Source organism: Populus euphratica, unplaced genomic scaffold (assembly GCF_000495115.2).
Source record: "Populus euphratica unplaced genomic scaffold, PopEup_1.0 scaffold59.1, whole genome shotgun sequence".
Taxonomy (NCBI): domain Eukaryota; kingdom Viridiplantae; phylum Streptophyta; class Magnoliopsida; order Malpighiales; family Salicaceae; genus Populus; species Populus euphratica.
The window spans coordinates 318,943-346,501 of record NW_011499940.1 but is presented as its reverse complement, the minus strand read 5'-3'; the positions used below and the strand labels follow the sequence as shown (position 1 = coordinate 346,501).

Below are 27,559 nucleotides of genomic sequence, written 5' to 3'. Positions count from 1 at the left end.
TTTCCTCTACTGTGCTGGAACAGAACATTAGTATTACAGCTTTTGATTGGCAATTCGTAAGGACAACACCTCAACAACATGATTCTGTTTGATGGAATAACCTCTGATGCATTTTATTTTATTTTGTCTTGGGTACAATAGAGTGAAAAAGAAAGATCACCTACAGAGAAGACCACTTCCCATCTTATCAGCTTGCAAAAACCATGCGCGCCCAGGAGGCGAGGGGGCGATTCCTATTCCTGCATTGCAGTAGCAAAACCATAACCCAGATGAGCATATAAATAGTCCGCAAGATGCTTCCCTTCCAGGAGAACATGCATGAGCTTATATTGACCATCCGTTTACTGAAGAGCTTGAATGTCGAGAATGATTGACAAATGAGGGTAGTAAGAGCTAGGAGTTTCCAAATGTGCCTAATTGCTTCCATGGAATCTGATTCCAACTCCGAACGAAAACAGCCCAACTTCTGAGCCAACAAGATGCCTTGATAAATGGCCCACGACTTGGCTATCATATTAGTCGAAAACCAAAATAACCTGAGAAACCCTTAATCCAACCGTCAAATCTGTTAAAATTGCTCAAAGAAACACACCCATTACGATCCATTTATCATCCCAGTTGACACTCACCGATACCTCTCTATACATGAGTTAAGCACACACTTAAATCACAACCACAAGACCAATAACAAACATTGTCTGTTTCTGCCAAGCAAGTGCATCCAAGCAATTGCACACAAGGCCAAAACAAATCAGAACGTCGAGCTTACTATCCTTAACATTACAAATATTTAATCAAAAGCCACACGACAACAATTAGAATCACAATTGCAATGACCAGAAAGACCCAGCAAGCACAGCCACCTTTGGTGCGTTTGTTCAGGATAGCCAGATTCTTTTGAACCCTCTGTTCCAAATATAACAAACATAAGCATCAGATGAATGTGATGGTTACCATTCATGCAACCATAAATTTAAGCATAAAATTATCAAAAGAAGGTGAAAGTTCATCTCCTTCAAATAGTAAAAGCCCTTAATCAATCCATAGTTTTATTTCTATTGAAATAAGAATCCATACCAATCAATTGCAAACTGTGAATCAAAACTAGAAAACAAACCTGTAAACGGGAATTTGTTACATCCACATGTTCATCTAAGTCGTCCTGCATAAAGAAGAGATGGGAATATTGAGTTAGAGTTGCAATCAATTCCAACATGTTATAGGATGGTGAAAATGCCAGGAGATTATAAATAAGATAAATGGGGAATAAATCAACATCACCCACCAGAAGTCTAGTGTGCAAGGTAAGTTCCTCATTGACAGCCAATGCAATGTGTTTTGTACTTGTCACCGTCTCCTCTAATTTTTCTAGGCCTTCATCTTGTTCTGTTTTTTATGCAAAACAAGTCATGAATCTGCATTGCATAATCAAAAAAACACAGGAAGCAAAAAAAAGAAGAGCAAAGTTTTGATAACATGCCTCTCATGATTTGCCTTTGAAAACCAACAAGACCCTGGTTGTCGAAGCCAGATGCTCTATTAATAACATCATCTGTCTTGCTATCAGGCCCAAGCAAGTTCTCTCTGTTAGCAGCACTGAACATATTGAGAGCACTAGCCATCTGGTTAACTTTTGTACTCAAATTTTTCAGCATTTCTTGACGCCTATTCATCTCTTTCCCAGATCTGATCATGAAATAGTAATCAGAGATTTCCATCAAGGTCAGCAAGGAACCACCAGCAAATTTATTGCTTAGCATATCTTACAGAAAAAGTTACTCTACCCCTCCCTCCTCACCCAATATAATTGTCTACAAATGACTCATTCATCTTATTTTGGTAAAATATCTGTTGAAAGAAAAAAAAAATCACTCTCAACTGTAGAATGCTACACATTACTTAGTATCCACTTCGATTTTTTATCCTCCTATGAAAAGGGTTTTCTACACAGATGTGGCTAAGCATTGAAAACCACAACCAAAGCTTTCTATAAAACAAAATGCAAAAAAACGAACATACACTTTTTGTCAAATTATCATCTGAAGTAACACAAGTACTCCACTTATTTAGCACTGTCCTAGCGCCTTAAACATTAAATTGAAAAACAGCCCACACCCTAACACTCACCAAACATTTAGAAGAAAGGACAAAACAATTGCTGTTAAATTCCCATCCAAGCTAACACAAGCACTTCGCTCATTTAGAACTTTCCTGGCTCCTCAAGATGAACATTAATTTCAAAAAACAGCACACACCTCAACACTCACCAAAAAATCAGCCACCCACGAATACAAAACAAGATTCCATTACAATACCAAAGAACCCTTTACATATACCAGAAACACTTACAATGGCTGTTTGCTAGGAAGTGCTGACAAAAGGGACTGCAAGATATCAAGTTTGGTCCTCAAAATAGTGGCCTTTCTCCGAGCCGCAGAGAATTGCCGTTGTGTGTCTGGTCCTGATTGAGGCAAAGAGTTCTTCCCAGAAATCATAGCGCTGATTTCATCACCAAGTTTAGATGCTTCATTGAATTCTTGCATCCATGATTCTGATGGTGACGACATTTCCCCTACAATTACAACTTCCAATTTGATCAAAACTGATACAATTTTCACGAAAGATCTAAACTTTCACAGTGCCCATTAGTCATTAAATAAGATTCCCAATTCTTCTTTCAATCAGAATTCAATTCAATTGGTAGCTAATTTTTAAATCAATAAAGCAATTAAAAAAATCTACCAAAAAAACATTGAATGGCTATTTGATTACGACTTACCTTAGCAAGAAAACGAGAAGAGAATGATGATTTCTTGAGAATTGAGAAATGTATCTAGTGCATAAGCTCTGTTTGCGTAGAGAAACACAAGAGAATAATTTTTCTGCTGGCTCCCCTGGGGGTAGCTGTACACCTACAAATCGATCAAAGGGGTTCCTAATCTAAGAAGAGTGGCAATTATGTAAATAATTAGAATTGTTTGAGCTGTTACATGCATTAATGCTATGGTGGGATTGTATATCTCTTTGATATTCAATATGGGCTGTCGGTCTGGTCTACAGATTGAACCGAGTTAAAAATATGGGCTGTCGGTCTGGTCTACAGATTGACCCGAGTTAAATTTTTAGTTTAAGATTAATGTGGGTGTTCGGGTCAGCTTGTACGTACTTAGTAAGGCATTGACCCAGCTAAACTTGTTCATTACCATGGGTTTTTAGTGGTTTGATTAACTAAATTTAACCCGGTCTCAACCAGATCAAATCACCAGTTAAAGAAAAAAATAACAAAACATTATTGTTTTAATAAAAACAATTAACATGGATTAATTAATAATTAAGTGACCATTGAAAATAAATTTCATGTTAATAAATATTTTAAGTAGCCGATTATTTTGAGTGAGGTATGAGCTTTTAGATCAATTGAGATGCAATTATCTGCAGGTTCTGGAAATGTTGGGAAAGTAGGATTAAAGACAAGGAATTATTTTAGCATTTCAGACATTTTCTTTTAAGAATTAATTAATATAGTACATTACTATTAAGAAAATGCAGGTAGGGAAGAGGCTTGTACAAACGTTAAAAAAAAAAAGTCCTATCGGGGAAGGTTCTGGGGTTTCAGTGCGGGACCGGTTGGGTCCTAAACCCTAACCTTTAGTATCTGGACACATTCGAACATGGAGCCAAACAGTGCTTGAAGACCTTATCGTCTTAGTTGATCTCAAATCATTTCCATATCGGATCAACTCGCAATCTAATTTATTCAATCAAATCTAAATAAGATCTAATCCGATGAACTTCTTGAATTTACTTTGATTTTTTATCTAAAATAACATCGTCTTGTTGGAAAAAAAAAACTGAAACCATGTCATTTTAGGATTGCCCCGATGACCTGGTCGCCTGGACCCTTAACCGAGCCAAACCCAAGCAAGTACTGACAAACGATGCTTAGCAAAGGAGAGTACACAGCAAAGATCGAAATCAAGATAGTGGTTGTATTTGATGCATAAAGGGTGCACACATAATTTGAAATGCATGTTAATCATGATCATCGATGCATTCCTACGATGAGTTCACTACAATTATACACATAACCATAAGACCAACAAACATTGTCTGCCTACCGTGAAAGTGTAGCCGGGCACTTCCATGAAGGGCCACAGGCAGGGAAAAAAAATACATCATAATTTAGAAGGTGATATCCTCTAAGTTACAAATATTTAAACAGCCCCCGGATTACCACAATTAGAATGACAATGGCGATGACCGGTAAGATCACGCAAGAGCAACCGCCTTTAGTGCGTTTGTTCAGAAGAGCCAGTTTCCTTTGAACAGTCTGTTGCACAAATAACAGCATAAGCATTAAGTATAATTCAGGTACCTTAGAGGTTAAAACACACAAATCTGAGTAAATTATGAAGAGATCAGAAAGATAAAACTCTTTCACACAATTTAAAAGCCCTAATAAATCCATCGTTTCACCCCTTGTGAGTTCCGTATTGAAACCAATCATTAAGAAAAACTAAGGTAAAAACCAGAAAACAAACCTGTAGACGGGAATTTGTTACATCCACATGCTCGTCTAAGTCATCCTGCATTAAAAGAGAAGGCAATATTTTGTTAAAGGACGCAAACAACTCCAAAATGTTAAAGGATGGTCGAAATGCAAGGAGATTGTAAAAGAGGAAGATGGGGAATAAATCAAAAACACCCACCAGAAGCTTAGTGTGTAGGGTCAGTTCCTCGTTGACAGCCAGTGCAATGTGTTTAGTACTCGTCACTGTCTCCTCCAATTTTTCAAGGCCCTCATCTTGTTCTGTGTTTTTTATGCAAATCAAGTTACAAATCTGCATTACATCATTATCAAATCAGTGAAAGCAAAAGCATCTAAGTTATATCAACATGCCTTTCATGATTTGCCGTTGAAAGCCAACAAGACCATGGTTGTCCAAGCCAGATGCTCTATCCACAATATCATCTGTCTTCTTATCAGGCCCAAGCAAGTTCTCTCTGTTGGCAGCACTGGACATATTGAGAGTAGTAGCCATCTGGTTAACTTTAGTGCTCAAATTTTTCAGCATATCTTGAAGCCGATTCATCTCTTTCCCTGTTCTGTTCATGACAGTATCAATCAAACGTTGTCAACAAAGTCAGGGTGAAAATTATGGCTAAGGTATGGTTTAACATATCACAATAGATTAAGTATGGTTTCACTAAAGTATGGTTTTCAACAAGGTCAGGATGGGAAACTACAGCTAACACATAGTTTGGCATATCATACATATCTACCTATCCCTTCTATTTACCAATGAATTCTTGTTCATTTGATTTTGGTAAAAATCTGTTGAAAGCTCAACATATGAAAGAATTCCCCTGTTTATGTGCAGAATACCATGCATTACTACGCATCTTATCTTCAGAAATTGATCCTCCCATGAAAAGGGTTTTTCAATGTAACTCTGGAGGAACACCACATCCACATAGCAAACGACCTTCTAAAACACAAAAAGAAGAAAGAAACAAAGAATTGCTTGTCTCGGTATAAATCTGTCATTCATTTGATTTTGGTAATACCTACTGAAAGATCAACATGTTGACACTTTCTATTCCTCGTGTATAGATTACTACACGATACAATAGTATGGAAAGGGATTTCTTGGCAGCTTTAGAGGAGCACTCAAACCACATAATCAAAACTCAACTCTCTATAAAACAAAAGTGAAAAAAAAAAATCGAAGAATTGCCGTTACAAGGCAGTCAACACGAAGACAAGTACTCCATTCATTCAACATTGTTCCAGCTCCCGGAAATTGATATTTACTTTGAAAAACTGTCCCCGCCATAACATTCGCCAAAAAGGATAACCACAAACATGAAATAGGATTCCATAACCATATTAAAGAACCATTAGGAAGTTTGTTACTAACACAGATGGTATGATTAATGGGAAGAATGAATTTATTGAAACAACTAACTAAACAACAATTCACAAGAACAGAAAAGCACTTACATTGGCTGCTTGCTAGGAAGTGCCGTCAAAAGGGACTGCAAAATATCAAGTTTAGTCCTCAAAATAGCGATCTTTCTCCTAGTTGCAGAAAGATGCCTTTGTGTTTCTGGTCCTGATGGAGGCAAAGAATTCTTCCCATTAATCATACCATTAATTTCATCACCAAGTTTTGATGCTTCATTGAATTCTTGCATCCATGACCCCGATGGCGTTGCCATTGCCCCTGTAGTAACAACCAAAAAAAAAAAAAGTTTCAATTTTTCTTCTTCTTTTCTCCCTATAATCCTAAGAAATCGTACAAAACCTATACTCCATAAAGGGTATAAAAAAAAAGCAATTGTCACTAAACTATAATCCAAGTTTGAATCTTGAAACAATCCCATAATTCCCATCAACAAACAAGAGTTACCCCAAATTGCTAAATCATAAAAAGAGGAAAAGAGAACTTTTACCTTAAATTGTAAGCTTTAATGAGCTTTGTATTGATGGATGGATAGATTGATGAAGGGAAGAAAACCTGGGCTTCAGAGGAAAAGGAAATTGACGTTGACGAAAAGCAGACAGCGAGACGAGAAGGAAAGCTATTGTGCGGTTGCTGATTAATGAACCATGCGTGACACATGTACGACGATTAACTTGTCTGGATTTAAGCTGTAATGTTAAGAAAATGCCTTGGTTAGTCCGTTTGTTCTCTGGTTAATAATGTTTGATAATTACAGGTTTAACTTTTAACCTATCATAGGTCTATGTATTTGTTGTGTTTTGTTTTCAATCCAGAACTTATCCACACTTCCCGTCCCTGCAAATTAGGAATAATAATTTTTCATCGTTATCAATACTCACTCTATCATATGTATGTGATTATCATAGTTGTAGACGTAAAGTAATCAAAATAATGTTGCTTTAAGTTAAAAAAAAATAAAGTAATATTATTTTTAAAAAATAATTATTAAAAAAATGAAATCAAGTTTTAACTTGATGAATAGAGCTAAAGTGGATTAATTTTAAATTATTTTTATAAAAAGTTAGATCCCAAAGTTAATATGATAAGTAAAATTTAATAGCTGATAAATAAAGTATGAAATGAAAAATAAAAACCTAAATAGATTTCTCATAATTTTATAATCACGTTAGTTAAATAGGAAATTTTGAAATTACTCAAAGTGTTAGATTAAATTTGTTTGTGTGTAATGTTTTGTTTATTAACAAAAACCTTAGAACCCTTTGAGAAAACACTATGCAAATCATTGTTCACACACCTTAAATTTACTATCTCTACCAAATTCAATGATTATTGTGCTCTTTCAACTAAAAAAATAAAATATTATTAGTTTTGGGTTGATTTTATTTTTTATATGATTTATTGGTCATTAATAATCAATTATTTAGGATATAAGTGTTTTTTTTTTCAACAATAAAATAACTTGAATATGTTTTATATCTATAGATTGGAAAGAAAAATTTATTTGTGAGAATTTAATTTTTTATTTCTAGATCAGTTACTTTAATGTCACTTTAATTACTAGAATCAAAGTAATATTTTATGGTATGAATATCTTTGTAAATCTTATCAAGTCAATGCAGAGAATTAAAATTAAAAAAAAAAGAAAAATATAAAATTTATATTCTTTCATATGAGTTATGTCTTTTTATATATAATTAAAAAAAATTATTATTTTTTTTAATAATTTTTTTAATAATTTGAATTAGATTCATCTATTATAAACAGATCAGACCTAATCCAATAATTAACAATATCAAAAAAAAATTTAAACTATTCTTTAAGAATATTTAAATCTTTTCATTTAAATACAATAAAGCAATATTTTTACCCGTTTAATCAAAATAAAAAATCCTGTCGATGATTTCCATCGTCGAATGCATTGCATACAAGCACTCAGCATTTCTGATGAGGCCGCCTGTGCATCAAAAAATTATCATCGAGGGTGGAAATCCTTTTGAGAGCAAAATTGGTGTCAGAGATGGAAGTCTTAGGTTCGATTCCTTGCTTTGTCGGTGGAAATCCCGATGATGAGGCTCGCAACGAGAAAACCTGTAGAAAGGTGCTATGCTACAGTTAATATAAGAATAAATCTTCCCACTGCCATCAACCTAAGCTTTAAGCAACCTACGATGCAGTTATTATCTATATTATATAATTTTACAGGTGCATTTTAATTTTTTAAATTTTTTTTTTTTTAAATTATTAATCAAAATTTTATATTAAAAATTTATGTAATTATTAATTTTAAAACTCGTAGATTAATAATATATATAGAGAGAGAAAGAGAGAAATTAGCATAGATGAGTACTAGTATTTTCACTTGTTTATTATAATCAGAAATTCTTTATACTCTTATTTTTAATTGCATTGTTGTGACTATAATTGTTGTGTTGTATCGAATCGATTGCGTCAGGGCATGTCGATCGGTACAAAGCATTACAAGCAAGGTGGAAGAAATTAGGCATGTTCTGTAACAGATTATTTTTGGTGGTGAAAAGGAACTATCTAATCAATTTAGTTTTTTATAAGAATTAAAATGTTGGCTTCATTGTACGTTGATGAGCAATTTGCCCCTTCAGAATCTGAAATAGAATGAATTCAGCTCCATTTGGTAAAGCAATTCTACCCATTTTTCAAAAACAAAATAATCTTGAAAAATTATTAAATTGATGTTTTTGTATGTATTTTTTTTTATGGTTTTGATGTACTGATATGAATAATTAAAAAATTATTTTAATATATTGTTAATTAAAAAATATTTTACAAAAGTCATGTTCCTGACATATGAGCAAATATATGAGAAATTTGCCAACTGAACAAATCGATCCTCATGACCATCCATGGACAGACAATGATGTGGGAGAGCTAGCTGAATACTTTTGTAATTATAACACTGTTTTTCTACTAAAAATATAGTGATAGATCTTGGTGTTCTTAATTCAATCGGGTCATAGGTTCATCATAAACCCACCAAAAACAACAAAAAACAGAGTTGCATTGCGAAATTCCCTCATGCTACTACTTATATTCTCCTTGAAGAGCGAAACCCAAATAAAAGAGACACCAGATTCCTGTTAGGCCCATGTATTCTCCTGCCAGATATTCTTAATTCAAGTCTAGATGGCTCGAGGCTATAGCTCATCATGCATGAGTGGTTAATGTATTGATGAGACCCCCTCTGTCGTTAGAATTATAGGTAGTGCTTGTTTATTCTTAACATGGATTTCTCCATTTAAATACAAAAATTCAATTTTTTCAAAGATACATTTTTTTCTCGGTATCTGAACTGTTGACATCCATCAATGTCATTTGTTCACTGCGCCTGGAGGATAGGTGCAAACTTCCAGCTCTTTCTCTTTTCTTCTTCCTTTTTCTAGTGATGGATTTCAAGGATTTCAAAGATCTCTAGATTGAGAACGCGACACTCATTGTCTTTTGGTACAGTTATGTCCAGATAAAAGGGAACGACTCTTGCCTTTGAGGTTATGTTCTTATTCTCTAAATGCTGGGTTGGAGTTTGCTAAGTGGTCTTCCTACTTGTGTCATCACCTCCCTTTACTTGAAGTCCTTGTACTTCAGAAAACCAGCTCTCAGATTAAGCTGATAGATGAAGTCCCATAATGGTTTTCTATTACTTTTTAATAATTAGATAAAATCAGATGGTGAGATTCAAATCGCTTGATTATTAATACAAATATTTGAACACAGTTCGTTACAACAAAAAGATAACAGTAGCTAAAGAATAGCTCACCTATGATTGATTAAGTATGCAGCAGCAAGGAAAGAATGAGACCAGTATTTTAAAGGTAGAGAAGCTTTGTGGAGCATGCCAAAACTTGTGCGAGTACTATTCACAGTGACACTTGAACCACCACGCGACTCTTCTCTTTTCAAGAAAGCTTCATGTTCTACCAGCTTGTCATGAAGTTCTTCAAATGAAACAGGAGTGTCTCTAGCTCTTATTACAGCAGAAATCTCCTTAAAGTCGCTGCCAAGGCCATTGAGAGCAAAAGTAATCAGATCATCATCACTTAAATGAGTGCTAACTAACTCATCAGCAATTCCTTTGATGGTTTGAAGATACACAGCAATAGATCGAGGATTGCAAGTGATATTGGTAAGCATCTCCTTGAGATCCGTTACTCGTGATCTGTATTTGTTAGCATAAAGCTGGTGAAGCTTTACCCGAGCATCACGAGTAGAAGTCACAACTCCTTCTGAAAGATACGCAGGGATTGCGTGAAGGAGCAATTTATCTTTCCTAGTCCAAATAACACAGTCTGGATTTGAAACAGTTGTTCCATCTTTGGCAATCATTTCCTTGGATGAGCATGTCGTGTTCCCATCAAGAAATCCCATGAGGTCATAACCATATAATAGGGCGTCAAACTGTGCTTTCCAAGAGGGGAAGTTGTTGCTGTTCAATTTGATGGGTAGTTGGGAAGTTGCGTTAATGGAGATTATTCCATCAAAGAAAGAAGTGGAAGAGATGAGTGATACATTGGTTCTGCTAGTCGTGTTTCTGGCCATGGTGCAGGATATTTTCAAAGAGAGGTTTTGGATCAAGAAAAAAACTCGTAGGAGTCTTTAACAGCTCTGATACCATGGGAGAACTTAAGAGAAGCAAGGAGTAGAATTTTCTTGACTTGTTATATAACAACATCCATGGAAATTCTCAGCAAGAACTTGGAAATTTGAGAGCCTTGAAAGAACTATGTTTGGAATCCAATTCCTTTACCAATGATCCTTCGAGTTAAGAACTTAGATTTGTCAATTCTCCAACAAACTGTAGGGAGTTAGAAGTATTGAGGATTGGATACGATCCTTTAAATGGAATGCTCCCAGATTCCTTAGAAAACCTCTCCAGCTTTCTGCTAACTTTTCGAACCTGTTTATCTTCGCGGAAACTGTCAGCATTTCAAACTGAGATTTAAAATAATTTTAAAACATTAAAAAAATTAAATAAAAAAATTTTAATTTAAAAAAAAATATAATTTCAATAAGATCCGAAACCCCCACTGAAAACATCATTTGAATGCGGTTTGGAATGCGGCATACCAGGTAAACAATTATCAGCAAACTCAAAGGCAATATTCCCAGGGAAATCTCTTTATCATACGAAGTGGCCTTGAGTCAAACAGCTTTGCATTACTCAACATAATATTAACAAGTCAAACTTGTAAATGGGATAATAGATTTCATTAAAATTATTATTTTTTATAAATTATCATCTTTATAAATCTTATCAAGTCAATGCAGAGAATTAAAATTAAAAAAAAAAGAAAAATATAAAATTTATATTCTTTCATATGAGTTATGTCTTTTTATATATAATTAAAAAAAATTATTATTTTTTTTAATAATTTTTTTAATAATTTGAATTAGATTCATCTATTATAAACAGATCAGACCTAATCCAATAATTAACAATATCAAAAAAAAAAATTAAACTATTCTTTAAGAATATTTAAATCTTTTCATTTAAATACAATAAAGCAATATTTTTACCCGTTTAATCAAAATAAAAAATCCTGTCGATGATTTCCATCGTCGAATGCATTGCATACAAGCACTCAGCATTTCTGATAAGGCCGCCTGTGCATCAAAAAATTATCATTGAGGGTGGAAATCCTTTTGAGAGCAAAATTGGTGTCAGAGATGGAAGTCTTAGGTTCGATTCCTTGCTTTGTCGGTGGAAATCCCGATGATGAGGCTCGCAACGAGAAAACCTGTAGAAAGGTGCTATGCTACAGTTAATATAAGAATAAATCTTCCCACTGCCATCAACCTAAGCTTTAAGCAACCTACGATGCAGTTATTATCTATATTATATAATTTTACAGGTGCATTTTAATTTTTTAAATTTTAATTTTTTTTAAATTATTAATCAAAATTTTATATTAAAAATTTATATAATTATTAATTTTAAAACTCGTAGATTAATAATATATATAGAGAGAGAAAGAGAGAAATTAGCATAGATGAGTACTAGTATTTTCACTTGTTTATTATAATCAGAAATTCTTTATACTCTTATTTTTAATTGCATTGTTGTGACTATAATTGTTGTGTTGTATCGAATCGATTGCGTCAGGGCATGTCGATCGGTACAAAGCATTACAAGCAAGGTGGAAGAAATTAGGCATGTTCTGTAACAGATTATTTTTGGTGGTGAAAAGGAACTATCTAATCAATTTAGTTTTTTATAATAATTAAAATGTTGGCTTCATTGTACGTTGATGAGCAATTTGCCCCTTCAGAATCTGAAATAGAATGAATTCAGCTCCATTTGGTAAAGCAATTCTACCCATTTTTCAAAAACAAAATAATCTTGAAAAATTATTAAATTGATGTTTTTGTATGTATTTTTTTTTATGGTTTTGATGTACTGATATGAATAATTAAAAAATTATTTTAATATATTGTTAATTAAAAAATATTTTACAAAAGTCATGTTCCTGACATATGAGCAAATATATGAGAAATTTGCCAACTGAACAAATCGATCCTCATGACCATCCATGGACAGACAATGATGTGGGAGAGCTAGCTGAATACTTTTGTAATTATAACACTGTTTTTCTACTAAAAATATAGTGATAGATCTTGGTGTTCTTAATTCAATCGGGTCATAGGTTCATCATAAACCCACCAAAAACAACAAAAAACAGAGTTGCATTGCGAAATTCCCTCATGCTACTACTTATATTCTCCTTGAAGAGCGAAACCCAAATAAAAGAGACACCAGATTCCTGTTAGGCCCATGTATTCTCCTGCCAGATATTCTTAATTCAAGTCTAGATGGCTCGAGGCTATAGCTCATCATGCATGAGTGGTTAATGTATTGATGAGACCCCCTCTGTCGTTAGAATTATAGGTAGTGCTTGTTTATTCTTAACATGGATTTCTCCATTTAAATACAAAAATTCAATTTTTTCAAAGATACATTTTTTCTCGGTATCTGAACTGTTGACATCCATCAATGTCATTTGTTCACTGCGCCTGGAGGATAGGTGCAAACTTCCAGCTCTTTCTCTTTTCTTCTTCCTTTTTCTAGTGATGGATTTCAAGGATTTCAAAGATCTCTAGATTGAGAACGCGACACTCATTGTCTTTTGGTACAGTTATGTCCAGATAAAAGGGAACGACTCTTGCCTTTGAGGTTATGTTCTTATTCTCTAAATGCTGGGTTGGAGTTTGCTAAGTGGTCTTCCTACTTGTGTCATCACCTCCCTTTACTTGAAGTCCTTGTGCTTCAGAAAACCAGCTCTCAGATTAAGCTGATAGATGAAGTCCAATAATGGTTTTCTATTACTTTTTAATAATTAGATAAAATCAGATGGTGAGATTCAAATCGCTTGATTATTAATACAAATATTTGAACACAGTTCGTTACAACAAAAAGATAACAGTAGCTAAAGAATAGCTCACCTATGATTGATTAAGTATGCAGCAGCAAGGAAAGAATGAGACCAGTATTTTAAAGGTAGAGAAGCTTTGTGGAGCATGCCAAAACTTGTGCGAGTACTATTCACAGTGACACTTGAACCACCACGCGACTCTTCTCTTTTCAAGAAAGCTTCATGTTCTACCAGCTTGTCATGAAGTTCTTCAAATGAAACAGGAGTGTCTCTAGCTCTTATTACAGCAGAAATCTCCTTAAAGTCGCTGCCAAGGCCATTGAGAGCAAAAGTAATCAGATCATCATCACTTAAATGAGTGCTAACTAACTCATCAGCAATTCCTTTGATGGTTTGAAGATACACAGCAATAGATCGAGGATTGCAAGTGATGTTGGTAAGCATCTCCTTGAGATCCATTACTCGTGATCTGTATTTGTTAGCATAAAGCTGGTGAAGCTTTACCCGAGCATCACGAGTAGAAGTCACAACTCCTTCTGAAAGATACGCAGGGATTGCGTGAAGGAGCAATTTATCTTTCCTAGTCCAAATAACACAGTCTGGATTTGAAACAGTTGTTCCATCTTTGGCAATCATTTCCTTGGATGAGCATGTCGTGTTCCCATCAAGAAATCCCATGAGGTCATAACCATATAATAGGGCGTCAAACTGTGCTTTCCAAGAGGGGAAGTTGTTGCTGTTCAATTTGATGGGTAGTTGGGAAGTTGCGTTAATGGAGATTATTCCATCAAAGAAAGAAGTGGAAGAGATGAGTGATACATTGGTTCTGCTAGTCGTGTTTCTGGCCATGGTGCAGGATATTTTCAAAGAGAGGTTTTGGATCAAGAAAAAAACTCGTAGGAGTCTTTTAACAGCTCTGATACCATGGGAGAACTTAAGAGAAGCAAGGAGTAGAATTTTCTTGACTTGTTATATAACAACATCCATGGAAATTCTCAGCAAGAACTTGGAAATTTGAGAGCCTTGAAAGAACTATGTTTGGAATCCAATTCCTTTACCAATGATCCTTCGAGTTAAGAACTTAGATTTGTCAATTCTCCAACAAACTGTAGGGAGTTAGAAGTATTGAGGATTGGATACGATCCTTTAAATGGAATGCTCCCAGATTCCTTAGAAAACCTCTCCAGCTTTCTGCTAACTTTTCGAACCTGTTTATCTTCGCGGAAACTGTCAGCATTTCAAACTGAGATTTAAAATAATTTTAAAACATTAAAAAAATTAAATAAAAAAATTTTAATTTTAAAAAAAATATAATTTCAATAAGATCCGAAACCCCCACTGAAAACATCATTTGAATGCGGTTTGGAATGCGGCATACCAGGTAAACAATTATCAGCAAACTCAAACGCAATATTCCCAGGGAAATCTCTTTATCATACGAAGTGGCCTTGAGTCAAACAGCTTTGCATTACTCAACATAATATTAACAAGTCAAACTTGTAAATGGGATAATAGATTTCATTAAAATTAATATTTTTTATAAATTATTATTTATTTAACTGTATAATAATAAAAATAAATAATTATAAAATCAAATTTCAAACATGATTTTTTTTTTAATTATGATAACCTCATAAAATATAAAAAATAAATTATAAAATTTAATTTTTAATTAGTTTAATATCAAAAATCCAACATCAAATAAAAAAATAAATTTTTATAAAAAAAAATTAAACTTATCGTACCAATCAATGACTTTGTAAAATTTAATAACATGTTTTTTTAAATTATTTTTTTAATTATATAATAAAACATACCAATCAATGACTTTGTAAAATTTAACAACATGTTTTTTAAAATTATTTTTTTAATTATATAATAAAAAATAAATAATTAAATTTAACTAAAAAACCGTCTTTAAACCCGCAAATCTGGAAGCTAAGAAATTTAACTAAAAAACCCTCTTTAAACCCGCAAATCTGGAAGCTAAGATTTTTTTGTGTCACATTTCAATACTAAAATATTTTTTTATACTAAATAATTATATAAAAAATAAATTAAAATAAATTATCAATATTAAAATTTTATAAACATATTATATAAGAAATAAATTAAATAAAAAAATTAATAATTTTAAAAAATAAAAATAAAAATAAAAACAAATACATGTGAACTATGTGGAGAAACAGTGTTTCCCCATCTTTTAACTTTATTTATTTATTATTTATATGACAGCATAAATTGGTCAAAAACGGGGTGGAAGATGAGAAGATCACACGTTAGTTCTTGGAGCCAAAGAGAGAGCCTTTCCTCTGTTCACCGTTTTATCAAAGCAACCCGCTCTTCTATATGATGGGCTTGAAATTTGAATAGCCCGTGTTTAGTGTAACTATAAACCTTAAGGCCTTTCTAATGAAATTCCTACCGTACAAAAAAATATAAAGGAATCATCTTTAACCCCCTTTCAATTCCACTACGTACAAAACTAACAGAAAAAAGCAGAGACAAAACAGAGTTGAAGCGGCAAGTGTGCCCCCCTCTCACTCCAAAGTCGAAGTCTTTTGAGCTAAATTCTTCTCCACTGTTTAAACCTTCATCAGTAGCCAAAAACCCTACTTTTTGAAAAGCCAATCTTTAACCAAAAACCCCCACCTTTAAACCCTCAAAAGAAAAACCACAAAAAACCCAATCTTTTTCATTCCAAGCAAAAATGGTGCAAAACCCAGTATGTTTCACTCGCAAAGCTTCACTCTTATACCGTTTCGTAGGGTTTTCACCTAAACCCACTTCTCATTTTAGCCTAAGAACTCAGCTTTCGCTAAACCCTGCTCAGATAACTGGATTCAGGGCCTGTTCGTCTTCTTCTCCGTTTTCAAATTCTAGTCATGGAGCTGTGTTTAAGGACATGGGTGGTTCTAAAACTGGATATAGGCAATTGGATTTTGATCAATTTCGTGTCTTGGCTGTTTCTGGTGGTGGCTCTGGTGGTTCTGGTGGGCTTGGAGGCTCTTCTGGTGGAGGAGGAGGTCAAGGTGGTGGTGCTAGTGGTGGTTCTGGTTCAGGTGGAAATAGAAACTGGTCCTTCCTTTCATGGTAATAATGAATTTTGAGTTTTGCTAATCTGTTCATTTCTTAAGCTATTGGTGATCTGATACATGTTGCGTAGGCAGCTTTTTTTCCCTCCTTGGTGTTTGGTAGCAAGTAAAATTCTTGATGTCAAGTAGGAAGTTTGAATTCCTTGTTTCGAGTTTCTCTAAAGTGCTTGAGAACGCAATAAAACTGTTTGATTTGATATTTCTGAACTCCTAAAGTGGAACTCTCTGAAAGTATGGCATCTATTCGTATGGGATGTACATATTCTACCCTATTTGTTATCTTTGTTTGCACTGAATCTTTTTTTCTCTACTTTTTTCCCACCTTTTGTGTTGTAATCTGTCATTATCCTTGTTTGTTAATAATCTAGATTAGAAACATGATCACTTTAACTCAAATTTAGTTCTTTGTTATTGCAGGTATTTGAATCTTCTAGCGAAGTACCCTGTGTTAACTAAAGCTGTCACTTCTGCAATATTGACTCTTATGGGGGATTTGATCTGCCAGGTAATTTTTTACAGGTTATGGAAATAGAAGTTAGAAAAATGTGTCTCTCTCTTTCACTTTTTTAGTTATTTTGCGGGTTTATTTCTGTTCATAGATGTGTCATTGGGGTGTTTGTGAATCATATTGATTGCCATTCATTTGATTACATAGAATGGGTGGTTTTTGCTTTGTATAGTGACCAGTGGATGCATCATGAGCTGAAACTGTTCTAAATATTGATCAATAAACTCTGATATCTATATGGTCTTAAAATTCTTTGATTTGTGGAATTTGGGAAACATTTATTTCGCGTACATGGTTTTTGTATGACCTATTATTTTTCCTCATGCCTCTAAACAAGGTGTCAGCAGTGTTTGAGAAAGCATCGAATTTCCTGCGCCCCCCCGCCCCCCCCCAAAAAACAAAAAAAGTAACATCAAATACTAAATTGAACCTTTAGGGTGGCCTAAAGTACTTGTGAGAACATCCAAACTTTTTTTTTTAACTGTAGAACATTTAAACTCAAGTTTACCACCATTGTTGTCACCGCTAGGCCCACCTTTGTATTTATGTGTTATCCCATATACATGTCCTGATTACGCAATGGCATCTTCTTAAGAACTCCTTGCAGTTTTCAATTGTTGTAATTAAGTTATTTTTATTAAATGTTTTTGTTATAAGACCATTTTAATAATAAATTTTCTAAATCTTGGCCTTTATCTCAGCTTGTGATTGATCAAGCTCCATCCCTAGACCTGAAAAGAACATTCGTATTTACTTTCTTGGGGCTGGTACTGGTGGGTCCTACGTTGCATTTCTGGTAATCCTTCAGACTTCTCATATTTTGTTTTGTTAATAACAGGATGTGTGATTTTCCTGTGAAAAAAGAGAAGGTCAGTGGAAGAGTAGAGTTAACATTGAGCCATTCATGAAAATACTGGCCTAAAAGATTTGTGCCTCAGTTTTTTCTGTCAAAGCTCTACAATTGAAAAATGACTCCATGTTTTTGCTTGCCTGAAGTTTGGATGATCCAATCTGTGCTACTAAATAGTAATGCTGCATTGACTACCAAATTGTTTTGGCATCATCTGTTCTCCAATGAAATTGCCTATCTTGTCAAGCAGAATTTTCTCAAAGAAAAAAAAATATACAAAAACACCTCTGTTTTTATGGGATCCTGCTAATTTTTCATTTCTCAATTTGATTTTTTTTAGGTACTTATATTTGAGTAAATTGGTAACATTGCCTGGAGCATCAGGTGCATTCTTGCGCCTTTTAGTTGATCAGGTGACACCTATTTTTCTGTAGTTGATCTTCATAATTTTAATTACTAAACATCCATGCTGCTGGACTAAATTTGTTCTGTGTATTCTAAAATGATTGCAGTTTGTATTTTCTCCTATATTCATTGGAGTCTTCTTGTCAACATTGGTGACGTTAGAGGGAAGGCCATCAGAAGTCTTACCTAAGCTTCAGCAGGTAATGTTTTAGACTTAGAGGCATCCCTTTCTGTTCCTTCTGTGGCTTACATGTCTGTAAACCATTGAACACAGCCAGTTGGAAGGATTATTTAGCATTAAACTCTCTTAACATTCTTTTCTGCAGGAGTGGTTTTCTGCTGTTCTTGCAAATTGGCAACTTTGGATACCATTTCAGTTTCTAAACTTCCGTTTTGTCCCACAGCAATTTCAGGTTGGAATGAGCATTGTGTGTCTTTGCATTAGTGTTTTTTTTGCATGTTACATATCTTTCTCGGTTAGATACCTTTGAAGTGTTGGTTCAAAAAAAACCTTTCAAGTAGCACAAGAGGAACAGTTTCACATTCCCCACTTGCTTCTAACATCTAATTCAACACCAGAAATGAGCTAAAATTGTGCCCAAATTGATCTGTCTGATTGTGTAGTGGCAGAGTGAACCACACCTTTATCTGTGCAGTAGGTGCTGTGTGCTGACCATAATTAGGTTCAGCGACTTTCACCTCCAGGGTTGTTCATGGAGAATTGATTTGTTGTCACCCTTTGCCATATTATTTATGTTTACATTCAGCTTAAGTTTTGCTAGTGGTTTAGGCCACTGTATTTTCACCTATGTTCATTCATATAAAAAAAAAAAAACAATTTCAGGTTCTTGCTGCTAACGTCATCGCTTTAGTCTGGAATGTGATTCTCTCATTCAAAGCTCACAAAGAGGTTCTCCCGAAATAGGTATGTTATTTTCAAAGAAACCACAAAACTTGTTATGGATATCGGTTTTCCCATGCTTTTTCTATACCTAATCAATCAAGATGTTTTTATGTTGAGTTTGATATTATTCAAGGATTTTAGAAGATGAAATTTTTGGATTGCAGTTTTGTTTAGATCTAAAGGGTTGCTAACTAGAGTTTCTTGAAGAGGAATAAGATTGATATCATCAGGAGTGATCAACATTCTCCAATTGTGCCTTCAGTGCAATAGGTCCTCATCTTCATGGGAAAACGTTTTTATTGCCTTCAAATGAGCTTCGATGCTTTTAACTTCTAATCCAATTTAATAGGAAACCCCACAAAAACTCTTTTCCTAATTCTTAAAAAGCATAACAGGAAATTTGCATTACGATGCGATAATACTGGTTCAGGAACCCTTTGTAGCCACTTTATGTTAACATGTACTCTAACCAGTTCCTTTGGTTAAAACACCAAAGTTTGTTGCTTCTCAGGTAAAATGATCACTAAAGCAATGGTTGTAGAGATGGATTTGAAGAAGACATCTTGGATTCTTGTACACATGTGGGAACAGTTCTTGCTTAGATCTGCTTCATTCAAGAGTTTGGCTACATTGAACTGTTCCATTATATGGAACCTCTTTCACTAACCCTTTTACCCTTACCCCTTGTGTATTTATGATTTGCAAATTTGTGAACTTTGGTTAAAACCCTTATTTCAGATTGAATTCTCATTAGGCTTAGCTTCATCTTCACTGAGGGGTATAAAGTGCTGGATTGGAAACAACAAAGGGTCTCTTTGCTTCCATTTTAAGCCAAAGTCCTGCATCATTCATGCTTTTTCCTTCTCTTGTTTTTCTACACACGCACACATATATGTATATGATTTAGGCCCGTCTAGTAGCACATTTGTTTAACCTTACAAAGAGTTGATTTAAAAGTTTTTTTTATTTTATGAACAATAAGGATTCAATAAATAATGAAGAATATAAAACAACGAGGTCATGATGATTTTATATAATTTTAAGTCTAGTCAGATGTTATGTATTCAACCAAGCAAGTATGATGTTTTTATTTTAAGAATCATACTAAAACCAAGTAGATAATTGTGTATAATTTTCTTAGCCCCTAACAAAATTTGGGATCGATCCAAAATATTTTCTGTTCTTCGTTTTTGTAATTTTGTTAATACTTAATATTTGTGAAAAAGTAAAAATAAATGCTTCTTGGCCTAAAAAAATTAAAATTATTTTTTATAGTAGATTAAGTTTTCATTAGCACAAATAAAAATTAAAAATAGCTCAAAATGTTATATATAAGAAAGATGGCACTAACATAAAAATAGTGGAGTAGTCTTATTATATAAGTCAAAATAGTATGCGTGTGTGGGTGTGTTGCCGAATATTCTAAGTCTCTCTCTTGCTCATGCATTATTATATAAGAAAAGTGGTACTAAAATAAAAGGTAAAAAATAAAAAATAGTTGAATAGTTTCATCACATGATTCTATATTGTCGAATATTCTAACTCTATATCGCTTAGATGTGTATCTTTCTGATATAAAAAATCCACGCACTTCTTCTTCTTTAACCTAAGCAAGCACGATGCTCGATGCACCCAAAATCACATCAACATTCCTTTTTATTTATTTATTATTGTTGCTGTTAGCCAAAACTAATTGTGGCTTGAAAAACAAGTAGATACATGCTCATCGTCGTAAGGCATCTTTGCCCTTCCTAGCAGAAGACAAATGTCTTGGTATGGAGTATTTAGAGTATTTTGTTCTTTTCACACGAGTGATTAGTTATTAAAGAATGATTGAGAATCTGTGTTGACTTCAATTTTCAAGCATGGTAAAATAACTTAATTATTTTTTTATCAAAAAACTGATAGTGGAGGGGTGACATTATCTTTTTATTTTTTAAATACAATAAAATAACAAATTTACCCGCAGAGGTAAAATAAAATCATGCTTCCATTGACCTTTTGGTCTTTCAACTGGGGTATTTTTTGCTATTAACGGCATTTTGATCTTTTAGCAAGTTTAGATATTAGTTAAATTAAAAAGTTATTGTCATTTAAGGGTGCTTATATACTTTGAGTGGTAAGTGTCGCCTTCTCATGATAAAATATGCTATTTGTAATGTATTTGGAAGTATTATTATATTATTTAAAAGCGTTATCATATCTTTTTTCTTTTGATGCAATGTTTATCAACAGCAATAAAAGGATTTTATCATTGATTAATTTTTTTTTTCTCTTATCTCCCTCAAGAAATTACAGGTCAATCCTTTTTCTTTTTATTTTTTTATCTTGATCTTTTTGTAAAAGCTTTATTAAATTTAAATTTTATTATTTAATCTAAAATTATGGTATTGGTTTTTCAATTTGGTCCTCATTGTTTTAATTTTTAATTTTTTTCTTGATCTTTTTATAAATGCTTCATTTATTTTTAATTTTATCCTTTAATCTAATTTTACTAATTTGGTCTTTATTGTTTTGATTTTTAATTTTTTTTCTTGACCTCTTTGTAAAAGCTTCATTTGTTTTTAATTTCATCCTTCAATCTAATTTTACCAAATTGGTCCTTGTTTTTTTTTTGTTAAAGTGATTTTTTTTTAATTTTACTCTTCAATCAAAAACTTATTTTTATTTCTCATGTCAATTTTATTCTTTATTTTTTCTTTTTTCTTTTTCTTTTGCTAAATTTATTTTTCTTTTCAGTTTCAGTTTCACTTTCAATTAAATATAAAATTTATTTTGTATTTTAAATTTAATTTTTATTTTTTTAATTGCTATTTTCTAATCTTTTTATATAATTTTTTTTTTAATTTTATACTTCAATATTTGATTGATTGGAAAGTGGGTTTTATTGTTTTTCCAGACATGTTGCTTTTGATCTAATAATTCAAGTCATAGATTTAAAAGGTTAACATGGATTGATATTAAAAAAAAAAAATGGGCTTTATAACTCTTTATTTTTTTATCAAATTATTATAGTCTTATGATTTGAATTGCGGGTTTAACTGGACTTCTCAGGTTAGCTTAACCTGATTAGCAGGATTACATGTATGTTATACTAACTCAAGTTGATTATAGTTATTTTTTTAAAGTAGTTTTTTATCCTTATTTTATTTTTTATGTTTAATAAGCTGTGAATTGATCAACATTGCTTGCTATTTTAAAAAAAATATATATTTTTTTTACTATTATAATCACTTTTTTTAAAAAAATGATCAATCTATTCTCCTTGTCTTTTTTATGTAATTAAGATAAAATCCATTTATTTGATCTAGCAATTCTATAATGTGACGAAATGCAGAGGCGAGCATGATGTAAGGGATGAAGCAGAAAATGTAGAAAAAAATAGGAAACAATGAATTAATAAAAAGGAAAGACAGACAGCTGCACCTGTATTTTATTACACTGCAAACTGACAGCGAGAGACCAAAGTCAACGGACACGTCAGTCTTTGGTAAACTATAAAAAGTGACTCCTGCTTTTTGGTCAACAACTTCTCCCACTTGCCTGCTTCCTCCTCTTTCCTATTAGACAGCAAGGCTATTCAAAGGAGATCATTTTTCATGAGAAATTATTCTCTTGAACAGACTACATTACTTTCAATTTTTAGAAATATATTTAATTTTAACTCATCTAGGAACTAATCCATCAGATTAAAAAATTAAAAATATTTAATATTAGCTAGTATGCAAGCTTATTTTTTAAATAAAACAAAAATATAGTATAATTATTAAGCTAAAATTCCTGGTAAATAAGATACTAACCTTCTCTTGCTATCATAACTAAAATGATATTAAAAAAAAGAAGAGAGATTATATTATAAACATTATTATATCATTCCAATGAACAATTTCTCATCATGATAGTGAAATTTATACCCAATTTATTTCGAGAGTAATTGTCCATACATTCTAGAAGAAAGCATGTAAAGATTTTGACCTAAATGTTGTACTAATAAATGAACACCATAAATTTCATCAAAGATTTAGCTGTTATGATCGCCATGTATTTTGATAAAATTCTAAACATTAAGAGGATTGCAGTGATTTTATATTTAGATAAGAATTTAATTCAAACAAGATGAAATTATTCTAGTTTATATACATGTATTATTTTATATTATATATTATATAGTAAATATCAAAATAATTACTAAAAATTTAGTGAATAAAATATAAATATTTTATATTAAAGTCTCTTGCTGAATAAATAATAAATATAATATTAATATCTGTTATTTCTACATTGGTAATCAATGCAGGCCCCCATCAAACCATGAGGGCAGCACAACTCTATCCTCTGTACCTCATTCCAGGTGTCGATCAACAATACCTGTCAACCGTTTGATTTCAACAGTCGGTGGAGGACTAGCTAGAAGGTGAAGATAAGGACACGTGGTTGGCCACTTAGACGACAAGGCAAAAAAAAGTCAAAAGTCTTTGATGAGGTGGGGAGGTAGAGGATAGTCATGGTCAGTCAAAGAAGAAAAGAAGTAGATTGTACAATCAAGGACAGCCCTCCATTGCTGACCCTTCTCTACCATATTTTTATGGTGTTATATTTAGTTTGATTTACCAATGACTTGGTTAAATTTATGCAAGATATGATTATATTAACTTGGATAAAAATAATTAACTTAAATTGATATGATAACCACAAATTGATCTGCCGCTATGATAAAAAAAACCTGGATAAAAATAATTAACTTAAATTGATACGATAACCACAAATTGATCTGCCGCTATGATAATCAAGGTACTAAATCAGCTTGGAAATTATGGTTCAAAATACATTCTCTTTGTATATGTTGTGAGGTTCATACTTTAGATTAATTCATAGATTTTTTTTATAAATTTTCTAATTCTAACAACCCATTTTAAATTAATGGTGATAATGATAGTCATGCTAATAATTGAAAATTTTATTTTTGTATTTTAGCTTCTTTGTTTACATATTTTAAAAATATTTTTGAAAAAATTTAATTTTTTTTATTAATTTTAAATTAATATATTTTTAGTGTTTTCAAATTATTTTAATGTACTGATATCAAAAATAATTTTTAAAAAATAAAAAAATATTATTGACATATATTTTAGTATAAAAAATTATTTAAAAAATAACTACAAACTCAAATACAAAATTAAAAGAGTTAATGAGATACTACCTGCCAGGAAAATGTTTTCCTCTATCATTTTTTATAATAAATTAGAGTTTTAGTGTGTGTATTAATTTGACCCTTCCAAACTAAAATTCATAACTCCATCTTTGCTTACACCGGCATCAATAAGAGGGAAATCAACTGTTGTACATGGTAATCCTTCTAAGACTAATGAGGGTTTAGATACTAATTAATCATGTTTCCTTTTTTAAAAAAAAGGGGATCTTGTATTTAAATTATCTTTTCAGAATGAAAGGAGATGTGAATGATAATTGAACTATAGTTAATTGGCTCAAATAATTTGCTTATACAATCATTTTTATTTATTTTTAACTGAGACCGTGTTAGAGAGGGAGTGTGTACGTGGATATATATTATTTTTTAAAAATTATTTTTATCTATCACATCAAAACAACTTAAAAACATTAAAAAAAATTAAGAAATCAAATTTCTTTGAAACGACGGCAATAAAAAGGGCTTCCTCAGATGCCAGATTCCATTATATATAAAACAATAAAAAGAAAATAGACAACCATGATTGCTTCCCTCGATTGAGCTTTAGAAAACAACAAGAGAGAAGAGGTGAGGCAATATCCAATCTGCCATTTTCAGCCCAAAATACCAAATCTTATTTTCTTTTTCGCTAAAAATTAAACACATAACCATCGAACATGGCCCAAGATAGCTTTCAGATGCTTACGTTATAGCATGGATCATCTTATTCTTTCCCTGTAATGGAATAATTCGTTTCCATTGAACGGCTTGACATTGACCCAAAACATATGTCAACAGTGCTTGCCTCCATAACCACTTGTCTATATTGCACCATTGCCAACGTCATTGAGTTGTTTGTTTTCTGAAATTAGTTCCCTCCACGGAGGCGCAAGGAACAAGTCAAATCCTCCATGGTAAGCTGTTGGCTTCGTCTGCTGCACTCAGATTGTTGTTGTTGTATCTAGCTATGTGATTGATAACCCTTTTCGATTTCTTGCAGGTCTCATTTGATTTCTTGCCTCCGACAAAACAAATGATATTTTCTTGAAATTTTAAAAGGTTTTGAGTTGAAATCTCATTCTAACCGGAGATTTTGATGATTTCCAAATACCCAGCTACATAAAACTCAGGAAAAAAGATCTTTCCTTTTTATTACCTCATCTTCTAGTTCTATCATAATAAATTTTATTTTAAATATCAACATAGATAAGCAAAAGCAAAAGCACTCCTAGAAACACCTTTAAGAGTGCTGGTCTTAACCATCTAGGTGGTGGCCAAGTTGTAAAAACTTGGGATCAAGAAGTTTGCTCCCTCTATGGTTTCAGGTTCGAGTCCTTGGTTGCTCATATGATGGCCACTGGACGTTTACATGATCGTTAACTTCAGGGCCCGTGGGATTAGTCGTGATGCGCGCAAGCTGACCCGGACACCCACGTTAATCTAAAAAAAAAAAACAAAAGAGGGCTGGTCTTAGTGGTTAGAATAAGCTTCTTCGTTAGATTGTTTAAATTATATACAGAATTAGAGCTTATATTAGAATTTCATAAGGATGCATAACTTTAATGGAGGAGTTAATATGTGGATAGTAACTTGTTTAAGTTAGATGGTTTGAGCATATATCTCGAGTCATAGTGCCTCGTTCTATTACGTAAATTATACATGGTTTAAGTGGAAATTTTTATGGGAAAAGAAGAATTGGTATCTAATGACTTTTCCAACATATCAAGTGAAGGAAAACAAGAGAATGACCAGTTAATAAGTTCTTGGTCTCAAATTAGAAAATAAGAGGGACATGATAAAATTGATAGATGTTATGAAATTTTGATTGATTGGACTGAGTTTTCTCATGGAAATTTAGGTTGCTATTGATTCTTGTTTCGAGTCACGAGAGATGGAGATGGTTCTGATAATTCATACATGTTCCAGGACTTTTCTATTTTAAAATTACAAAAATCATTTAAAAATACTGTTTAATACAAAATTTACGTTTAACATTTACTTACGAGATGTAGTGAATAAAGAAAAATATTAAAATCATTACTATGATATTAATATGGATTGAAAAAAAAATATTTATGAAAATTAATTTTTTTATTTCTAGATTATTTACTTCCATGCCACTTTAATTATTAAAACTAATATGATAGTTTGGGCTGACAAGAGATCAAAAATCTAAGTGGAAATTTTTATGGGAAAAGAAGAATTGGTATCTAATGACTTTTCCAACATATCAAGTGAAGGAAAACAAGAGAATGACCAGTTAATAAGTTCTTGGTCTCAAATTAGAAAATAAGAGGGACATGATAAAATTGATAGATGTTATGAAATTTTGATTGATTGGACTGAGTTTTCTCATGGAAATTTAGGTTGCTATTGATTCTTGTTTCGAGTCACGAGAGATGGAGATGGTTCTGATAATTCATACATGTTCCAGGACTTTTCTATTTTAAAATTACAAAAATCATTTAAAAATACTGTTTAATACAAAATTTACGTTTAACATTTACTTACGAGATGTAGTGAATAAAGAAAAATATTAAAATCATTACTATGATATTAATATGGATTGAAAAAAAAAATATTTATGAAATTTTTTTTTTCCTAGATTATTTACTTCCGTACCACTTTAATTATTAAAACTAATATGATATTTTACCATGCAAACGTCTTTGTAAATATTTTCAAATTAATATAAAGAGTTAAGATAGGAGAAAAAAAACTATATTTTTTCAATAATAAAAACTTATTATTTTATATGGGTTACATCTCTTTATATATTATTTAAAAAAATAATTATTTGTTTTAGTAACTTCTCTAATAACTTGGATTAAGCCAATCCAATAGAATAGGTCAGACTTAATTCAATAACTAACAAAAACATATTCAGGAATATATTTATTTTTATATTTTTGTATCCATTCTTGCAAGTAAATGTGTTTCTATTGTTTTATATTTTTATTATTTTATAAGCATGTTATGTGATACTGACTAAACACAACCTTATTAAATTCAAAATTTTAAATTTAGAGAAGCTTTAGATGGAAAAATAAAAACGAGAAATTCTTGAACAAATTTTACTTCTCCGGAACATGCAAAGGGAAAGTGGAGAGATTCAATCTATTAGGAGGGTGAGAATCTAATTGACAAAAAAAAAAAAAAACATGAGATTATCTCAGCATGGAGCAAGATCGAATTTAATTATATACATTTGTAAAAACTAGTAATTAACCAAAGACTAAT

General features: G+C 32.3%; 5 protein-coding genes across 9 annotated transcripts; 1 reads left to right on the top strand and 4 right to left on the bottom strand.

Annotated features, from left to right (window-relative positions):
* Positions 1–547: 547 nt before the first annotated feature.
* Positions 548–3,001, bottom strand: LOC105136905 (syntaxin-52-like). Its single transcript, XM_011042415.1, has 6 exons — positions 2,780–3,001; positions 2,350–2,572; positions 1,481–1,686; positions 1,286–1,386; positions 1,118–1,162; positions 548–906 (listed from the first exon to the last, which is right to left on the bottom strand). The coding sequence occupies exons 2-6, from the start codon at positions 2,565–2,567 to the stop codon at positions 781–783; spliced, it is 696 nt and encodes a 231-aa protein (XP_011040717.1). The 5' UTR covers positions 2,568–2,572; positions 2,780–3,001; the 3' UTR covers positions 548–780.
* A 968-nt stretch (positions 3,002–3,969) lies between these two features.
* LOC105136904 (syntaxin-52-like) lies at positions 3,970–6,630 on the bottom strand. 2 transcript variants are annotated; one of them, XM_011042413.1, is made up of 6 exons: positions 6,457–6,630; positions 6,005–6,227; positions 4,901–5,106; positions 4,710–4,810; positions 4,542–4,586; positions 3,970–4,330 (listed from the first exon to the last, which is right to left on the bottom strand). In XM_011042413.1, exons 2-6 carry the CDS (start codon positions 6,220–6,222, stop codon positions 4,205–4,207), a joined length of 696 nt encoding a protein of 231 aa, XP_011040715.1. In that variant the 5' UTR covers positions 6,223–6,227; positions 6,457–6,630; the 3' UTR covers positions 3,970–4,204. The 2 variants fall into 2 exon arrangements, with proteins under 2 accessions (XP_011040715.1, XP_011040716.1); XM_011042414.1 differs by lacking the exon at positions 6,457–6,630 and adding an exon at positions 6,414–6,434.
* Positions 6,631–9,755: 3,125 nt separating this feature from the next.
* LOC105136950 (uncharacterized) lies at positions 9,756–10,538 on the bottom strand. The gene has a single exon (XM_011042468.1). The coding sequence runs from the start codon at positions 10,536–10,538 to the stop codon at positions 9,756–9,758; it is 783 nt and encodes a 260-aa protein (XP_011040770.1).
* Positions 10,539–13,435: 2,897 nt separating this feature from the next.
* On the bottom strand, positions 13,436–14,218 carry LOC105136949 (uncharacterized). Its single transcript, XM_011042467.1, has one exon. The coding sequence runs from the start codon at positions 14,216–14,218 to the stop codon at positions 13,436–13,438; it is 783 nt and encodes a 260-aa protein (XP_011040769.1).
* A 1,589-nt stretch (positions 14,219–15,807) lies between these two features.
* Positions 15,808–23,627, top strand: LOC105136903 (Peroxisomal membrane 22 kDa (Mpv17/PMP22) family protein). 4 transcript variants are annotated; one of them, XM_011042412.1, is made up of 8 exons: positions 15,808–16,462; positions 16,882–16,969; positions 17,674–17,768; positions 18,163–18,235; positions 18,335–18,427; positions 18,554–18,640; positions 19,072–19,152; positions 23,430–23,627. In XM_011042412.1, exons 1-7 carry the CDS (start codon positions 16,080–16,082, stop codon positions 19,150–19,152), a joined length of 900 nt encoding a protein of 299 aa, XP_011040714.1. In that variant the 5' UTR covers positions 15,808–16,079; the 3' UTR covers positions 23,430–23,627. The 4 variants fall into 4 exon arrangements, with proteins under 4 accessions (XP_011040714.1, XP_011040713.1, XP_011040712.1 ...); XM_011042411.1 differs by lacking the exon at positions 23,430–23,627 and adding an exon at positions 19,870–19,989; XM_011042410.1 differs by lacking the exon at positions 23,430–23,627 and adding an exon at positions 19,626–19,989.
* The last annotated feature ends 3,932 nt before the right edge of the window (positions 23,628–27,559 follow it).